Genomic DNA, 19715 nt, shown 5'->3' on the forward strand with positions numbered 1-19715 from the left:
TAAGTACTGAAAAAGTTTGTGTTACAGTGCCGTACAAACGTACTTAAATGCGTCATATTACAACCAGAAATGTCAGTGTGTTTTAATGAGATTTTATGTGACAGACTAACACAAAGTTGATCACTTAGGTGATGCAAGGTTTAAAGTGTTGTCCATCTGTATTCACCTCCCCAAGTCAACGCCTTGTAATATCGTGTTTCGCTGCATGTGTAGCTGCAGTTCATTTAGGTACGTCTCCACCTGTTTCATACATCTAGAAACAGAAATTACATTGAATGGAGGGTCCTGTTGTTACATATTGTAATTCTGTGCACAGATTCTCAGTGGGATTTAAATACAGACCTTGACTTGGCCACTAATACACATGAATACGGTTGACTCGACACCTTGGGTTACTGTTTTATCATCTACCAGAACATTATCACTAATCAGTTTGCGGCGTTCCTTTGTCTTCTTGATGGCATTTGTTCATGACTGTACACAAATTGAAGTTATCTAATCTATCAATTAGATAACGTCTGATTTCATTAGGTTACGCTGGATTTTCTCCAATTTAAGGAAATCGGGCTAAACGGGAGCTGGAGATGAATACAAAGCTTCAGAGGATTAATGGAGTCCTTGTCTCATCGAGTCAGTGATGCCTAAAAGTCAAAAAGTGAACCTGTCTTAATATTTGCTGGGTAGTTATAATGTTATGGATAATTAGAGTACATCTCCTGAGCGAAGTCTTCAGACCTGCCTATAGACGTGTCACCCCCGATTCGCCCCGTCTTGCCTTCTTCCCTGAAGCATGACAGAAGTGGGCGTGTTGTTGGAGTACAATGGGATGTTTTTAAGGAACGGTGAACCAACACATCCACACGTACACAGACAAACCAAACCGTGACATACAACCAGTGATCCCGGGCGCGTTGCAGGAGGACAGCTCTGCCGCCATTGAGCGACTTAAAGAAACGCCCGTGCCGACAGATGGAAAAGCACAGGGATGCTTGTACATGAAGATATGCTGTAGATGGTGAATAAGAAAGACGAAACATATTTTTTTCCTTTGCTTTGGCGTCTGCTCTACCAGTCGCCAGCTCTTGTTTATCATACATTGCGCTACACATAAGGATATCCTGTTCGACTTGTTTTAAATCGTCTGCACTGCAAGTGAAAACACTGTTCCATAATGCTGCTCTGTCATGTTTTCTCCATTATGGCTACTGTGGGAATAAGCCCACATGCTCACTGCTTTGTAATTTTAGATTTTCTTTGATATTTCTGCATCGCCAGGATTTCAGCCTGCTAAGATCATCATATATAGAGTTTCATGGGCCACCAATCACATGCTCTTGAGCTTTCACTCAATATGAAGACAAGCAGGTGCTGCCACCAGGGATCCTCCAACCTCTGAGGCTTCAGAGCATGATTCAACCCATTTTGTTTTAATTTCCAATAAACATGGTTGTTGTGCTGTGACTTACCTGTATGACATTAACATTTAATAAATGTCAGCACAGTATGTCTTAGAAGGATGCATAAATATTGCATTGATTTTGGGAAAGAGAAATAAGACACCGTGTCTGGACAAAGCCAAGTGTCGCACTGTACGCATAAAGTAGGAGTCACATGATCCGCTCATAAAACTCAGCTAAAGCTTTTTAGATGTCAGAGAAATAAAAGAGGCAATCTGCAGCCGATTTAAAAACACAAGATGGATGGCTTCTTTTCTGCAAAAATTGTTTGCTGGATATCAAGTCTTCTCTGTTTTTCCCAAACACAATGGGCGCTTTTCTTTCTCTGAGAAGAGCAGCTATACTCTAATAATGCAGCTCAAGCTTAAGACTGCAAACGCTAAACAATAGCTCTAAAACGGTGGCCTTGACTAATGTAAAGAAAGAAGGGGGAATGAATATTGTGCCTGAAAGTGATTACAAGGACACTAAGTGTAACTCAAGAGCCCCGGGTGACTTTTTGTCTTTTTTTCAGCAGCTATATATCTCTAGGTGTGTGGGATGTCAACAAAAATCAACCAAAGACTTAGATGTATAATAGTGGGATTTTATGTAATAAACCAACAATATGTAAAACATAATCGTGCCTGCAGGTCAAAAAGTTCAGTTTTAGACTACACCTTCTTCCAGATGTTTGCTGTGTCTTCTACATGGCTTTACCCAAACTACAAATTTGTTTCCAACCCATCTTGTGTTCCTTGGTCTCCACTAATGTTTTCTAACAAACCACTTATCCCTTCAGAGAAAATGGATTTACACCGACATTAAACCACAGTCGGGAGGCGTCCAAAAGCTTGATTGCATGCGTAATTTGTTGCATGGGAATTCTTCAGTGGTAACAAAGTAAACAAGTCTGAATGAAAATGTTTACCACAAATTTTAGATTTGACTATTTTGTTTTAACTTCATAATTATGCACGTCAGACAAAATCCCATTAAAACGCAGCAAAGTCTGTAGTTATAAAATGAATAAATATGGATATTTTCTAAGGCAATGTGGATATTCTGTGCATTTCCCAGAACTTGCACAGATATGTTTTCATCTTGCACAGAAAGTTCAATGCAGCATCTTTTTTGAACAATCTGTATCCAATACCCATCATGTTCTTTTTTGATAAGAAGCAGAAGATCTATAGGTGAGACTCCTTCAACTCTTATGTTGTTTTGGACCAATCCACATAAAAAATAAAAGCTACCAAGAGCAGCCTTGAGCTTTCCCGACACTTCTTGGACCAAAGGCAAACTCACCACCTCACCAAATGGAAGCAGCTGTTATCAAAACTCTTTCATCTGCTGCAGCGCTTTGTGAAAATCTGAAACTCACAGACATCGATCTCTACCAAACAATCCCATTAACTTCTATCCCATACTCCTTTTTGAAACTTCCCATTAATTAGCTGCTGTTCTTGTTTGAAACAGACAAACTTTCGGTATGTTTCACTGTTGCTCACTGCCAAGTATAATGCTCCTTTCCACTGAATAGTAGGCCAAAACCACATGTGTGGACAGTTGTTCTCCATGCATGTTACTATCCCTGCATGCCTGTTTGAGAGGACTCTGTCAGATCTCTTAATTGGCAAGAGAACAGCCGCAACAACAACAACGCCAGCGCATCTGCGGTGCTCTGCCTGTTGCTCGGGAGTCGGTACTCACTGCTTTGTACGTTGACGGTGCCAGTGGAGTTGTCCTTCCCCAGCGTGTTCTCCACCACACACGTGTAATTCCCAGAATCCTCCAGTTTCGCTCTGTTGATCTGGACTTTGGAGGATTTCCTGCGGGTGACAACACTTGCACAGCTGAGTCAGGGGAATCAGGGCAGGGAGGAAAAAAAAAAAGGTATGGAAATACAACAAGTGGGAACACAGAGAGACAAAGAGGCCGAAGAGCGATCATGGCACACGCTCATCTCTAACTTATGATGCTTCAGTATGGCACCCAGGTTACCTAACATGTTCCTTTGCAGCTTAACTTATTTACATTTCTACTATCAATAAAGACTTTGCTATTATATTGTCAATGTAAGCTCTTATTTTGGGTATTTTCTCCTCAAAGTGAGTATGTTTAACTTTAGCTCACCATTAGCCACTTCAAAAAGGAGAAATTACAGGATTTAAGCACAATGAAAAGCTGTCTTTCTTTCTTTATCTTTATGCTAAATGCCTTTGAGCTGCTTCTCTTAGTTATGTAAGCTTATTACAAAACAGATGCTGGCGACAGCAACATTATATGGCCTCTACACTAATTTAAGTCTTGGTAAGACTTCTTTTTACAAACTACTGGAACTAGTAACTCAGCTTTTAACTAACTGTAAAATGTTTTCTGAAAGACATAGTTCAGGATTTTTGAAGTGAGGTTAAGTCATATTCCTCGGAGTAGGTCCTAACGTCCTTTAGCGCATAACTGGGTTGGTGTTCTTTATTGTGTATAAATCCAGATTAGTTAGTTTTAAAGAATGAAGCTAACAGCTAATCAAAAAGGGGTCAAACTAATTATCTGAATCTAAAGACTTATCTAAGAGGCTGAGTATGAAGTGAATGGCTAGTTCAAGAGAGGCTAAGCAAAGCTACTGGATTCAAGCTAATGCTTGGCCTAGGAGGATCCAAAAGCAAAGACAACAATGAGTGTTTTAAAAATAACGCTCCAATCTCAAAAACCTCTTAGCTGTTTATGTACCATTTTGCAAACTCTTAAGCTGTTGTCACACTTATTTCTATTTACATAGAAGATGAAAGTTTTTTTAATCAGATTTGGAGGTAGGTGGTGGTGCAACACCACTGGTGTATAAACAGAAGATATGAACAAAAAATATGAAGGTTATTGCAGATTAAACTGTAGTGTAAAAAGTGAAGCGTCACAGTCTATGGGCTGTTCTATTGATTCTTTCATTGTCTAATTTCTTTATTAGATGGTGGCCGACTACAAGAAGATCAATTGCAGACAAAGTATAACATTCTTGACAGTGTTTGGCTTATGAGAAAACGATTCTTTGTACTCACAAGTTGGACTTGATCTTGACTTTTCGACTATTTGTCAGCTCATTGCCATCTTTAAACCACCTGTAGGTTGGGACAGGCTTTCCTGTGGCCTCACACTTCACCGTAAGCTTGCTTCCCTCACCAACGACGATGGGATTCTTGATCGGTTTCAACTTTGGAGCAACAACTAAGATGGAATAAAAAGAAGGAGAAGAAGAAAAAAACCTCAGTGTTAATGCAATGTAACAAAAAGAAAACATGTTTCTGGTTTATGAATCATGGTTTGCTACAAAACGAGACAGGGGGAGAGAGGAGAAACAGGAGCTGAGCCAGTAACCCCTCTTAATGGAGTGAGCCAACAGCTCTCTCAGGTGACCTCCAGATGTGGTCACTGGAGACATCATCAACTTCGCCTTGGACTAATAAACATGCTCATATTCACTCTGGCTTTACTGCTACAAAAACACCTGAGGCAGTATTTAGCAAACATCCACCAGCTGAGGAGGGAAAATATGCAGCCACAAATATCACGCACAATTAAAGTCAATCTGGAAATAAGAAAAGTTATAACATTGTAAAACTGGCCTGTTGTGTTTGTGAGAGGGAAAAGAAAACATGCTAAATCATAACACTCATTCTGTGCTTTCATTCTATGATAACCATATTTGTGATGATCGCCCAACATAAATCATCAAATACGTACAAAGATCACAGCAACATGTCAGCTGACAGCTGCACACATGTTTAGGTGGGGTAAGAAAAGGGGTGAGCAAGGGTCAGCCCGGGGATGGCCCCTGCCACACACACACGCAAACACACACACACACATCCTCCATCGCCTCCAATAACCATGAGTAACATTCACGATTTCATGCACAATCCGCACCGTGCTGTCCTGCAAATTACAGCTGCTCGCTGCAGTTACCTCCCCGAGACGACGTTTGAATGAAGACGAACAAACCATGACAAGCAAAATGAAGTTCACGCAGGTAACAACTGGGCACGGAAATAGCATTGCACCAAATTTATCCCCTCTTGTCCTCTTTTTTTAAGAGACTGTCCTACTTCACTGACCTATTAAAAGAAGACATGTCTGCGCAGAGCCAAAAAAGAGAGAAAAAAAAGAAAAAATCCAATGATGTTGCAGTTTTTAAGACGTTTTGGTGGATTTAGGTTGACAGTTGTGATAGATTTAGGGTAATGTTCAGTTAGCATTCACAGAGGTATTCAGACACGTTTTTCCCCTCCGTCAGTGAACATTTTAAACACTTAAGTGAGTTATGACAAAACAGCCATTATGATAATCTTCTACTGGATTTGAAGAAATCATCAGTTCTCGAGAGGTCACATACCTGGGAGACTTTTGCAAATGTAAATGCCAGGAACTCTTACAACAGTGAATTGCTGTGCTTTCCAAAAGTATTTAATCCCCTTACGCTATTCCCATTTTGTCGTGTTGTAACCACAAATATCAACATATTTTGTATGACAGACAAACGTAATTGCTGAGAGGAAAATGATGCTCGTCTTTGAAATGTTCTGCAGATCGGCATCTGAAAAGTGAGGCTTACATTCGTGTTTAGCCCCCTGAGTAAATACTGACCGAGTTCATTTTATCTCATGGATTTGCACTGAAGACTTTGTTTATTTGGATGGGGTCACTGAGCTGCTGGAAACTTGTCCCTGCAAAAAGGTAAGTATGCCCACAGCATCATGCTGCCACCACCACATTTCATAGTACGGGTGGCATGTTCGCAGTTATATGTTTTACATGTATACCAGATGTTTCCATTTGATTTGATCTGACCAGAAAGACAAGCACAAAGTGATAAATAGTTGAAAGAAAATACTTTACCGAGTTATTAAAACTTTTCACAAACAGAAATCTGAGAGGTGAGACATTCACATGTTTTCAACCTTCCTGTGTCAACACTTATAGAAACATCTGTCACTGCAATTAGAGCTGCAACTCTTATGGGTTACATCTTTCCAGCTGTGCTTTTTTGTGTTCAACTCAATCCATGTCACTGTTCATTGTTCCTGCAGAGGAAAAGCAATCCTACAGCATGAAGCTGCCACCACCTCATTTGACTGTGGAGGTGGTGTGTTTATTATGGCATACAGTGCTACTTTTCCAACACATTTAGCATTCAGAAGTCCTACAAGTAATTACTGAGAGTTCTGACAGTAATTAATAGAAGTAGGGGTAAGGCATTGTTTCAGCAATGCCTTTCTTCTTGACATTGCTGAAGTTATTTGGTCGCACTTGATTTGATTTGAGGGCATCAGAGTAAAGATTGAAACTAAAACATTTCAGGACAATACTAATCATTTACTTTGCTGTTTGCAGTAATACCAAAATGTAGAAAAGTTCAAGGAGAATACATTTTTTTTGTAAAGCAGTGTTTAAGTTTCTAAGTATGTCTCATGTTTTGCATTTAGCACTAATATTCACGAGAGAAGCATCTCTTTGCTTTCAGTACCAGAGGAAAGCACATTTATTCCTGATAAAAGAAATAACCATGTTATTAACCATGTTAAACCCCAGCAAAAGCTTCAATAAGTCTTTGTGTTTAATGTAATTCACAAAGTTTGAAAAGTAATATGCATTAAATCTTTGAATGCAAAGCAGCCTGGATATATCCAAGGAAAACTGGTATATTAATGAAGATAGCACATCCTCTGTTTAAAATAGATCAGTTTGCAAATCAAAAAATTCAAAATAGCACGCAGATCAATGGAAACAAGCCATTTTTAGCTTTATAGCGGTCACTTTGTTGCTAAAATTATCCTGTTTTCATTAAGACAAGGGCCTTTTATCTACAAACAGCATGCATCTGGGAAATGTGGCTGATGATATTTGTAGCATTGGGGAAAACAAAGACAAAGAATCTAACAAGGCAGGGAAAAGGCAAGATGTACTTTTGTAATGTAGCACTTTGAAACTTTAATGAGCTTTCGGTCTCAAGATAGATATCGGTGGTGCAATTGCTCGAGGAATTGCTTCAAGATTTTGAAGTCCCAAGAGTTTGGAAATATAAAACCCCCATTAATTCAGCAAAGCATAACTGCAAATCTGCTGAAAGTCATAACATTATATGGGCTGAACATATACGACATATTGCCTTTTGACATCAACTCTGAAAGTGCTTCAGGTTTATTGATAGCTAGAAGTGAGGTCTAATACTGAGCCATAAAGATTTTTAGCTGTTTAACAATTTAATGCACTGCATGGGAGTTGATGTTAAACAGTGCTCAGCATTCTGTGGTCTACCCTACTGACCCACCCCTAATTTTTACATTACTCTTGCCAAAGGAATATACCAGCACTGTTTTAGTCGCACTATAACTCTGTAAGAGCATCTGCAAAGGTCTGGTGTTTGAAAAGCTTAGAAAAGTCACTGTCTTCTGCAGATATTTAAATCTCGGAGAGCAGAACTTAGAAATGTCTGCGTGAGCCGACCCAAGTCTGAGAAACTGAACTTCTGCTTATATCTACACACACTGAACTGTGCCAGACTGAACCCGTGCATACTGCCTGAGGAAAGCCTCGTCAGTCAGAGAGCTGCAAGAATGAGGTTGCACAGACTATACGGAAAAGGAAAAAAAAATGTCTGGACATGAGTCTGTCCTTGCCAAGAGAATTAGCAAAGATTTGTCCTTGGCAAGAGAAGCAACAGAAACACAGGACTCTACTTTTCATCAGTCCAGTTAGCCAGATGTGCTGCTTCATCTGCTCAGCTTTCAGATGTTGATCAGTATCATTAAATTAATCCCCCTTGTACACGTATCTAACAAAATAAAAGAACAAGTGAAGGTTTTTAAGTGAAGTTCTAAGGAGTTATCAAAATATTTCCCTTCTCTATAGTAGAAAGATGAAAACTGACCCTCATAATAAGTAAATTGTGGAGGGCTAAGAAGTAATCAGACAGATTTTGTATTTTAGCAACTTAACACAACTCAGACTGAAAATGCTCTCTTCCAACAGATGAAAACCATTAACACCAAGATAGCAAGACAACTTAAAAGCTGCTTTTATGCCATTTTCTTTCTTGCACTGTGGCCATTTAAAAAAAAAAACAACATGTTCCGCAGGTATAAATGTCATGAAATGAAACGGATTTTGTGAAACATCAGGTCTTTCAAGTGCGAGTGTTGGTTTTAATCTCCTCCCAGTTTGAATCAAGCATGAGTATTGGGATCAAGGGTGTGGATTTCACAGTGTTCCACTCTATCAAGACAGGGTATGTTATTTTAGTGGGACGTACCTCTGTTCTCACATCTGGTTTTCCATATTTAACAGCATTAACACACCATTCATCCTCAAAATCACTCCATTCTAAATCTGTAAGTAAAATGTACATAGTTAATAAGACTCGAATTTATGCAGCGTCTTCAAAGATGGATTTTAATGGTGATTTTATAGGTGTTGTAGACATCTAAAAATTATTTCTGCAGCCACAAATGATGGTGACAACTTCACACAATGTGACCTCAGAATAGTAATATGAAGACAACTAAATGAAGTCAACCATCTTTAGCACAGAAAGCCGTTTAACTGAGGCAGCAGTGATAAACGTAATAACAGTTGTAAAATCAGAATGTAAATATTCATTAAGTTAGCAATACATTCCATAGATGTGAACATTTTCAGATTTTAAACAAATTATCAGATTCTGTCAATTGCTAAAGCTACCTAGAACATGGCCACTACTAGCCATCTGCCAATTTGAGGACTTATTCACTGATATCTTCATACTGCAGGTAAATTAACAAACCCGGTAAATAATGTGGCAGAACCTCACTCTTAAAATGTCTGAAATTACCTATAAGGTTTCTGCACTATGCTACGATCAGCTCTTGATGAAAACAAGTCGTCAATGTAACCACAAAGTCCTTTTCCATATCCTCAACGAAAAAACTGTGCAGGAGTGATGATAAACCGTGGCCCCAAGAACAGCCCGCTTCTCTCTTTTTGAAGCACAGGGGCAGCTGCAGACATGGACTATAAAAACCCAATTTGAGAATAGAAGCCTATCTGGCGTGTCAACAGCTCATGCCTTGGGTAACAGTTGGAGATCTCAGCCCACATAGCTGTTCAAAAACAAAGTTATTTGATATATTAACAATGCCTTACCCTTATTATCGAGTTAACATTTCTGTTTCATTTCCAGGAGCTTAGGGAAGGAATCTAAGGCATGCCTTTGTGTTTTTCCTTCCCCCCATACAAAGTATCCCTGATTACTGCGGTGTTATGTCACCTCGCTGCACGTTGTCAAAAGACAAACCGCATTGCATGGCAGCCAGAGGTATGCCGTTTGCATGTGGAAATGCTCCTCAGATGCCATACACTAGTTACTGTAACACAACATCTGTTCAAAGAGATCAGTTTAATAGCATCCAGCCAAATCTGCTTTTACAAAGTGAGGACCTTGTACATTCTTGGGATTGTTTTACCTACCATCCGGAGATCCCCCAAATTATTATCAATCCTGCACTGAAACGTTTCAGCTGTGGACAAATTCAAACAGCAAACCTACTTCTAACCTTTTGGAGTAAAATTGTATTGGATACATCATTGCCAACACTGTGTATTAGTTGAGATTTGTGCACGTTTGAGCTAGGTAGACAAGCTTAATCAATAAATTGTCTAACTATTCATACATTATCAGACTATACATGCATACTTTCCCTAGTACATTTTTTGTTACATGATAGACAATTGTCCTTTATGTCTAAAGGACAAATCTAGGTTTTAACAGAGAATGTGAATATATCATGTGTTCAGGGGTTGAGGCAAAATGTAAGGTGTGAACTGTTGCTTGAAAGTCATAGTTCTCAATCTACAGTTTTAGTTTGTCTCTTTAAAACCCTCCCTGTGTTCAACACCTAACCCATGATGCCAAAGAGAGATGAATCACCCCATCATAACCAAGAAAGTCAACAGGAAAAGCTAAATAATAATCTCCTTCACTTTGTGATCTCAGATCAAAAACAGGCCAGCCGAGTTATATTTGTTTATAAGAAGCTGTTTGGAGCCAAAAATCTTGACAAGTCGTGTTGGACGATGTTTAATTTAATCAGACCATTTCACTCGTTGTATTTCAAATAACTATTGACGTGCTGTTTGCAACGGTCCACAGTACTCAAAACATGTCGGCACAAACTTCAGCTGGTAATGAATATGGTTACTTGATGTTTTCAGGGGATAAACATCTTTGTTTGTTTGCACTTGCATGATGCCAATATTACCTCGCTGAAAACTCGGCGGTGTTGAAACAGTCTGCATGACACTCAGTTTATCAGGCTTTAAACTGAAATCAGATTTAATAATCTACTTCAGTGACTGAAATCCAGGTTCTTCACTTGGAGTATAACTAGGGATGCACCAACGTACCATTTTGGTCTGACATTGGTCAAAAACCAGTCCTAACAGCACTGTTACACATTTTCCTTATGAGGCCGATACCAAGTAGTTCAAATATGACCAATCGGCCAATCCTGACATAAATGTTTCTTTGTTGTACATTACAAATTTGAATTATAAATTACAGACAGAAAACCACAAAAGTAACTAAATGTATTAATTTCAACTCTGTGGTGGGTCATCAAGATGATGATGCTGTGTAATCATCTCTATTAACTAACAGTTTGGTTCCCAGCTCAAGTGATCAGTCAGCAAGAGATGGTGACCAATAGCCAAACATGAATGTGTTTGGACACTGGGAGGAAACTGGTGTACCCAGAGAAAACGTATCCATGCACAGAGATTTCATGCAAATGCCATACAAAAAAATAAAATAAAATAAAATAAGTCTGGAAATAATTTCAACTCAGGCCGTTTCAGATCCAAAGAACAGTGCTGGCCACCCAGCAGCTCACAAACTATTAGTTATTACTTTGGCAAGCAGTTTGCTATTCTCTATGTAACACTATTCCTTCAAAATTTACTTCTAAACTTTAATTTATTTTTTTAATGGACTGAATCCTAATTCTACCTTGATGCAGCAGAAGTTTCCAAAGTTGCATTTGAATGCAGGAAAAAATTTGCACATGTCAGCACATCCGATAAATATTTTCCCAGACATGAGTAAACTTAATCCAGTCATTTAAAAAATAATAATTCAAAGCCAGAGTCATGGTGCAAAAGCTCAACAAGTGTCTCCTATGTTTATTATGCTGAGTTCTCATTATACCACTTTAATGGTTTTAAGTTTCTTTAAAGGGAGTTTTTTATTTTCCAGATACATAGTGCCTTAGTGTAAGGTTACCATGTTACCTTCAGTTGTTATGAAAATGTCTCACCAAAAATAGGACTTTTGACTAATCTAAAGCCTTGAAATGGGCCTTTGTCTCTTTAAGAAGCTCCTACTCTTGTGACACTGCCCAATAAAATGAGGAGTGTCCACCCACTCCAGAGAAAGTTCTGGAGTGGGTGGAGTCTGGAGGAAAGCCACAGCTACTTGGAAAGCTACAAACTGGAAATTAAAGGGCGCCACACATTACTTTCTACCATAAGCTAATGCTGTTCTGAATTTACAGATATTGTTCCATAATTCTGCAGCAGTTTGTATGTTAAGCAGACTGCAGGCTAGCTCACCTTTAAAATCATCTGCAGTTTTTACGTGCTACTGACTATTTCAGTGCTTGCAACTGAAGCAAAACTTCATTTTTCTTTTATTATTATTATTGTCTTACATGAAATGACTGACTGTCAACATCCTCAGCTGGTTTGTCAATGAATAATCAATGTCACAGACAACATTATCTGTAATATTCAATATTATTTAGCAGCAGCAATGCAAAAGCTATTGCTTTTTTGATTGGAAAGAAATTATACAATTATTTACACTTTTGTTTTAAACTTTGGGTGGTGATAATGTTCTGTTGCTGTATTTAAACTCTATATTGCCAGTCCTTGTGTAATTACAATTAATGTGTCTTTGCTGACAGTGTGGTAGTGTTGACTGTAGTCACACCTGAATCCTGCTAGAAACAGACACTATATGAATTATGTATCGTCATAAAGACAAGGAGTAAATTTTACATCTTCTGCCGTCATCTAAAATTTGTGTTCAATTTAAGATTTGATCAGAATTAATCTGAATATCTCACATAAATCAGCCTGAAAAAGACTTTTTGATAGGACACATTTCAAACCCAGTCTCTTTTAATGAACACACCTGAGTGGCATTCGAAAGAATGAATTAAAATAAAAATGAATTAGAAGGTGTCACAGATTGAAGGCATAATGATGGACTAGGTTTGTTTTCTTTGTGGAAAATCCTCTTCTTGTGAGAAACAAACGTAAGATAACTCTGACATAGTTTGAAGCAATCCTGGCTGCTGCCTCCACTGACTTGTTGCTGAATAATTCAAACAGCACCACCATAAATTTAAAGGTGCAGTAGGTATTACTACATGATGAAAAGCAACAAGCGCAAAATGAACAGCCATGTCCTTACTTCCTTGAGTAATTATTGCAATCCTTGGCTACACACGCAAACCCATCCACGCAGAAAGAAACTTGTTGCGTTTTGTCTTGACATATGATAGGTGGGAGGTGCACGATTATGAATTATAACATCACGAACAGGAGCAGCATATTTATATAGGTCAGGAAGACTGCAAAGATATCCAATTACAGTTGGTGCTTAGTTTTTCTTCTGCTGAGGTGCAATTTTCTTCCACTAACTAGTCTTAAAAAATGAAGGCCTTCCATTGTAAAAGTGTGTTAAACTTGTTCTTTTTTTTTTGACATTTTCTAAAAACTACCAGCTTTGCAGCTATCTTAAAGTAGATAGATGAGACAGTAAATGATCATGTAACAACAGAGCAGATGTAAAATGGCACACATCAACACTTTTTGGTTCAAAGATATCAGCTTGAATTAAAGGGCGCTTACTTTAAGAAACACCTGCTGTAAGAGGATGTCTTGAAATTAATGTGAAAAAAGATTTTCTGCAAAAAAGGAAAAAAAAACAAACAAGAAAACAGAAGACGAACCCGTCTCACACTCCCAACACCATATTGATCTCTTTGATCACCGACTGACAGCTTCGGCAGAATGTTCCTGTTTACATACAATTATAGGTCGACACACCTAATTCAGACAGGCACGTGTACACATGCACATGCCCACACAGCATATTGTATAACTTCAAATTATGCCGCATACCGCAGCATCTATGCAAAAGTCATCTTGAAATTACATCTTTAGCATGCGGCTGGCCAATTTGGAAACATGTGAAGGAAAATTGTTCAAATATAACTTCAATTGAGCGCTGGAGTATTGGCTGAAGTAAATAGGTAATTATTGTCTTATTTTTTTAATGAGTTAGGTAGTTTTAGCTAGCTTGTTGGCTAATTAGTTAAAAGTAGCTAGTGTGAACTAACGAAAAGCAACAGTTCATGAATGAAAAAATAAATAAATTACACATATTCATATTAAGTCTGCTTATTTTCACAAGTTGTTCGTATTGAGTATTTTTTTTCAGCAGTGAAATTCCAACCCAGGTTACATTAAGCAAAATGTTGTACATTTGCATGATCCTCTTTCACCAGTGTAAACAATATATTTTCAAAAACCATCATCAGTGATTGAATATATCACTTAAGTATTTTGTATGAGAAGCTCAGCAGATGCACAGTTCCACCAGGTTGTTTGCTAATTGCTACTGCCGCTAGTCTGGAGGAGCTAAATGGGCCAAGTGCAAGGTTTGAAATTATTATAACGTATAATTTATGTGAAATTTAGAATTTAGAAGGTAATAAATAAACTTTATTATTTATATATATATATTAAGTGAAAATTAAATATAAATAAGTAACATATGTTTTATATCTACTGTATCTTTATATATGTATATATTAGATAAAATAAGAAAACCAGGTTTAGTTTTGGCTCTTTCTGATTTTTTACCAGCAAGAGTCCAAAATTATTATTAAATAAAGCCACAAGCACAACAGTGAAAAGGGCTTTTATGAAAATAAAGAGCACATGTAGTTTAAAATTTGAATAAGACCAAAAATAGTAAACAAAGAGGAAACGAATGATGGGCTTACTTTTCAGAGGTAAGAAGTAAGAGAAGTCAGTCACATTGCAGTTATATTTACTTGTAAAATAACTTTTTACACGTAACCTGAACACTTTTGAAGACAAAAGTGTTCATAGGCTAACTGCAGAGGAGGAAGTCTACACACCTTCATCGTGCCAGTCTAAGTTGGAGTTACTAATTAATTGGTATTTTTATGTCTCGCTCTCATCCTAAACCAGTTGTTAAAATAAATCATGAGCTGTTAAGTCAGATTAAAAAGAACACATTGGTAATGTAAATACACGGTTATGGTTGCATATGAAAAAATAAAGGGTTGCATTACAGTTTTCATTAATACTGCAATCATAAAACGGCATGCATCGTATGAACTGATTTCACAGAACAAAGACGTGTAAAATAATCAAAACTAATATAGGTTAATGTTTAATATTGCGCTCCGCTACCAAGTCAAACTGACTTGTGACCTTTCTCCAACAAATTTAGGTAAAAATTGAAACGCTAATATGAGAAAATGATAAGAATCTGGATATGTGAAAGCCCGGTTAGTTACACCATGCACAGCTAGAATTCACACTTATACATTGCTATTTTAAGGATTATCAACTTTCCGAAAAGAAAAAAAAAAATCACAATGCTTATGCACCAAAATGTGTCTGGTTAAACTATTATTTGAGACCTTGATGCAGCAGAATAAACATGTATTTTCCAGACTGCGGTGCACTTACAACAGTGAAAGGAAATACATTGCGCGAATACAGATTTTTTTTTATTTCATTTGCACAAGAAAAGACAACCAGATTGTTCAACAAGGTCGCTGTACTGCCCCCAGGTGGCTTCTCATGCAATGACATATAGAAGTTTTTGTGCACCAACACCAATAAGTCTGTCCAAATAACTCAGCTTTAATTACCCTGTTTAATCAAGAGTCAGATGTTTAATGAAGAGCTGAAGAAACGTCATTGAGCTTCAGAAAAAGGTTTTCCATCATACTTTTTGTTTTAAACAATAGGCCCCTATAAAGACACCCAATTTTTTTTGCATGATAACGCTTCCATAAAATAAACCATTTTGATCATAAACTCATTGACCTTTCTCAGGCTGTTTGTAAAAGGATGAATTTTGTAAGCTGTGTATTTCACAAGTTTAGAGGCTGCGCTCAAATCTAGCCCGACAGCCAGCAAGTATTTCAACACTTTGTTTAAAACAATAAAACAAGCCAGATCACCAGTAGTTGGCTTACATAATGGAAGGAAACTGAAACATCTAGCAGGCTAAAAAAAAGAGAGAGAAAAGAGACAGAAAAAAAGTTGGATTTAGAGAAAAACATCCCATTTAATCTCTGGCTTTATCTGCTGGAGGCTGACGTGGGTGACATCACCAGGTACAAAATGTCTATCAAGATGAACCCTCAAAGAGACAGTATCTGATCAAGCAAGGAATGACATGAGTAGAAACTACAGTAATAATCAAGCCATTGTCCTTAAAGTGTCACTAAAATGGGGGCTGGGCCTCCCCATGACCTGAGGTCAAACTAAAGTGACATGCTGCAGCTTGTTGAACTCACTACAGAGCAACCACATTTCTACCTCTTGTGTGTGTGTGAAATACAAACAGGTCTCCAGCTTCTTTTTCTTTTTTTTGTGTGTAAAACTAAATCAGCTTAGGGCACACGCACAAAAAAGAAAAGTGCCGACTCTTATGCTGGATGAGTCACGGCACACTCAATATTAAAATGAGAAGTGAAAACACTTTAGCAACCTTTGAAATATTAACCCTGTCAAACAGCGCATTATGACGCAGGGTTTGCTGTCACACAGACATTACTTTTCAATTAATACCCTGTGATAGGGGATAAAACACGTGGGCTGCTAAAACTCTACTGTGAGCAAGTTTTTAGGTGTCCTGTTCAACCGTTTTAAAATCTGAATTCTTTTTAACTTGGTCTATCATTTTTGCTTAAATAAAGAGTTGCCAAAGCAAGTGCCTCTGTGTGTCTTTGGCTCCTGGAAGGTAAGTTCATGTGACAACTTGGCTGCAACTTTTACAAAACAAGGCTATAATTTCCCCTTCCTAATACAGTAATTCAATCTTAATCTTGCCCTTTTGTTTGTCCGAGTCTCTTTCTGCGTCACTGTTCCTCTCTGCTGTAAACATACACAAGTTTAAACATGTAACACAGAAACTAAATTTTATTTACCTCTCGTGGGATCGTTGTCTTTTCGTCCTCTCTTACCCCCATTCTTTTTCCCTTTCCTGTCTTTTTTCTTGGGTTCTGTCATGCTGCAGTCAAATGGTAGTCCTTTTTGGAAACGTGTGGCAAATGGGCACCACCAGACTCTCTGAAGCTGTGAGAGCGTCTCTCTGCTCCTATATAGACTTGCACTGATCAAGGATAGCAACTCTGACAGAGAGGGAGGGAAGAGGGTGGGAACAAGAAAAGCATTCCCCATTGCATGATGGCAATCAACCCTTCTATTACTGGATCTTCTAGATCCTGAAGCCGTGCGTGGAGACAGAGACGGAGAGGGTGTCCCAAGGAATCTGATCATAAATCTTCAACTTCACAACAGTGCTTCCGGAGAGCTCTGTTTCGCCATCCCGGGCAGCATCTTCTCCCCTCTACTGACCCATAGAAGAAAAGCGAAATGAGACCAGTTAAGTTATCCCCCCCACCCCTCTTAGCGCTGCTCACCCCACCCAGATAAGCCTGTAGACGACCTGCCCTTGCCAGGATGATGTCGGGGTCCCAGAGCAGCCTCACATCTGGTTCCCATTTGCGGAGCGCAGATTCTGTGGATATGCGTGTGCGAGGTGCTGAATGTCAGATCACAATCTATGAAGGACTGCTGCTCAAAATTGCACTTCCTCACCTCCTCGCTCATCTGTCAGTACCTCCGCCGGTACGATGGGCGAGTTTCAGCACGCCGGGGTTCTCTGTTCACTGACGCCTCTGGCCGGTTGTCGTTATTGTCCAAGCGGCAATAAGAGTGCAAAACAGGTACAGCATGTTTTACGCTGATATTGTGATATTTTTCTGTATCTTTCTTGAATCTAAGAAGCGTTATTAGCCTTGATGTTTTGTCTAGACAGTTTGGAGCATTGAAAAAAAAAAAAAAAAAGAGCAAAGGAGGCACTTTGGATGAAAGGCAGACAGGACCAAGATGACGATCAGGACTGTTACATTCGTGGCTCCAAAAGACAGTAGGGTGACACTGTAAAAGAGGGACAACTTTTCCTTTCATGTCCATCTGACGAGTACGCAGCAGTGACAGCTTCCTCCAAGTCTTACTTCAACCTACCGCAGTGTCTTGTAAAAGGAAAGACTTTTTTACAGTGTCACTTACAACCACAAACTTCAATATACTTTGCTAAGATTTTATATAGCAGACTAACAGCAAAATAGTTATGAAGTGGAAGAATAACAAGAATAATCACAAAACCAATTTTGATTTTCAAATAACAATCTGAAAAGTGTATTTGGCCCCTCCGAATGAATACTTTGTACTTTGTACTTTGTACTTTGCACTTTGTACGATACACCTCTTCTGGCCAGGGCGCAATCAGCTTTACTCATAGAGTAACCAGTCAGATTAGATGAGGAGGCCCCTGAGTGAGCAACAATTCTTGCCACAGACTTTGACTAGGCAATTCTAAAACATGAATATGTGTTGATAACGGCCATTTTTGCCCACATTACTCCAAAGTACAATTAGTCTAGTGCAGTAAAGCCAAGCAATACCACTTCATTTTATTCATTTAGACCAGTGGTTCTTAACCTTTTTTGAGGTACTGAACCCACCAGTTTCATATGCGCATTCACTGAACCCTTCTGTAGTGATAAATAATTTTTTTTTTTTTTCCCCAAAATTCTAGTTGGGTCACCCCATGATCACTAAGTCTTCTTAAAAGGTAGAGTCTCTGAGAACAGTTCTTCAAAATATAGTCAGTGTTTTCAGCAAAGTTGAGCTGACTGTCCAGGAACGACCCGAGGTATTTAAAATTTGCCACAGTTTCAACAGGTTGGTCATCGAGAGAAACTGGAACCACTTTAAGGTCTTGTTTAGATTATTTAATTAGCTCTACATTCTTAAGAGAACGAAGAAGTAATAATAAATAAAGACTTTGCGGTATTCTGATTTAGTAATGTAATTATATTAGTTGTGTTACCACCCCCACGCCACTAGGGGCAGTACCAACCGCGAAAAGATGCGACTAAGGAGCAGATTTAGAAGTACACCGAAAGCTACAAAATTTGGTAAAAACTGTGAGCTTTGCTGAAGTAAATAAAGACACAATTTCAAATCCATGCTGAGAGTGGAGCTCCTTCAATCAGTGCTCCTCCGCAGCTCAGATTGGCTAAGCAATCAGAGCTGCGTCGTGATGACGCCCCGCTTTGATGGCAAAGCGGGGCGTCATCACGACTTTACACAAGTGTGTCTTTACCTCCGCGGCAGAGGCTCCACCGAACCCCTGAGACCGACTCATCGAACCCCTGGGGTTCGATCGAACCCAGGTTAAGAATCACTGATTTAGAGTTAGGTTTAAAAAAAATTATACTATTTTTTTATAAAGGATATAAAAACACATACAAACACATAACTCATCAAAAAGTACACAGGTTAACAATAAATGACCAAAAATGACTTTATAAAACCTGATCTATAACCCTGATCTATAACAAGACCCTGGTGTAGAAATTATACTGCCTTTATAAATTAAAACATAGCTCATTTCCATTTTGTCTTTGATCAAAGTTACTAGAAGCCACCAGGTTTCAGACTCCTAATATAGGTAGGTTGGTAGTTGTGCTTTTTTCTTTGCCGACGATTGATCAAATCCAAAGCTTTAGGTAATATGTTGGAACTTAACCCTCTTTTAAGCTTCTCCACAACTTCCCCTGACCAATCGGGTGTGCTCCTTGTTGTCCTCATGATCCTGTTTATCTGCAATTATCACCTTAGAAACCACTGAGTTGGACTTATACTGAGATAAAACTAAAAACTGGATGCAACCGGATGTAGAAGCTTTTACTGAGGCTCATCAGAGTAAACGGATCCAAAGACAACGTAAAGTCACACTTTTCAGATTTTTATTTGTGAAAAGAAATGGTGAGTGTGTATCACCTTCTTTCTCTGCTGAATTATGTCCTGCTGTGTGCCTCAATCACACAATAACTCCAATAAAAA

At 38.5% G+C, this 19715-nt stretch overlaps 1 protein-coding gene across 7 annotated transcripts in view; it reads right to left on the minus strand.

The window, feature by feature from the left end:
- nrg2a (neuregulin 2a) overlaps positions 1-19715 on the minus strand; it is an 86552-nt gene that overhangs the window by 37542 nt on the left and 29295 nt on the right. For 6 of the 7 annotated variants that reach the window (XM_081615539.1, XM_008427063.3, XM_081615538.1 and 3 more), the window contains exons 2-3: positions 4493-4658; positions 3150-3268 (exon numbers count right to left, since the gene is read on the minus strand). In XM_081615539.1, coding sequence (XP_081471665.1) covers positions 3150-3268; positions 4493-4658 — 285 coding nt within the window. Of the gene's footprint in view, positions 1-3149; positions 3269-4492; positions 4659-16726; positions 17146-19715 lie in introns of those variants that run through there. The other variant, XM_008427062.3, reaches the window with a different exon arrangement.

The sequence above is a fragment of the Poecilia reticulata genome, chromosome 14 (assembly GCF_904066995.2).
Source record: "Poecilia reticulata chromosome 14, P_reticulata-male-v2, whole genome shotgun sequence".
Lineage (NCBI taxonomy): Eukaryota > Metazoa > Chordata > Actinopteri > Cyprinodontiformes > Poeciliidae > Poecilia > Poecilia reticulata.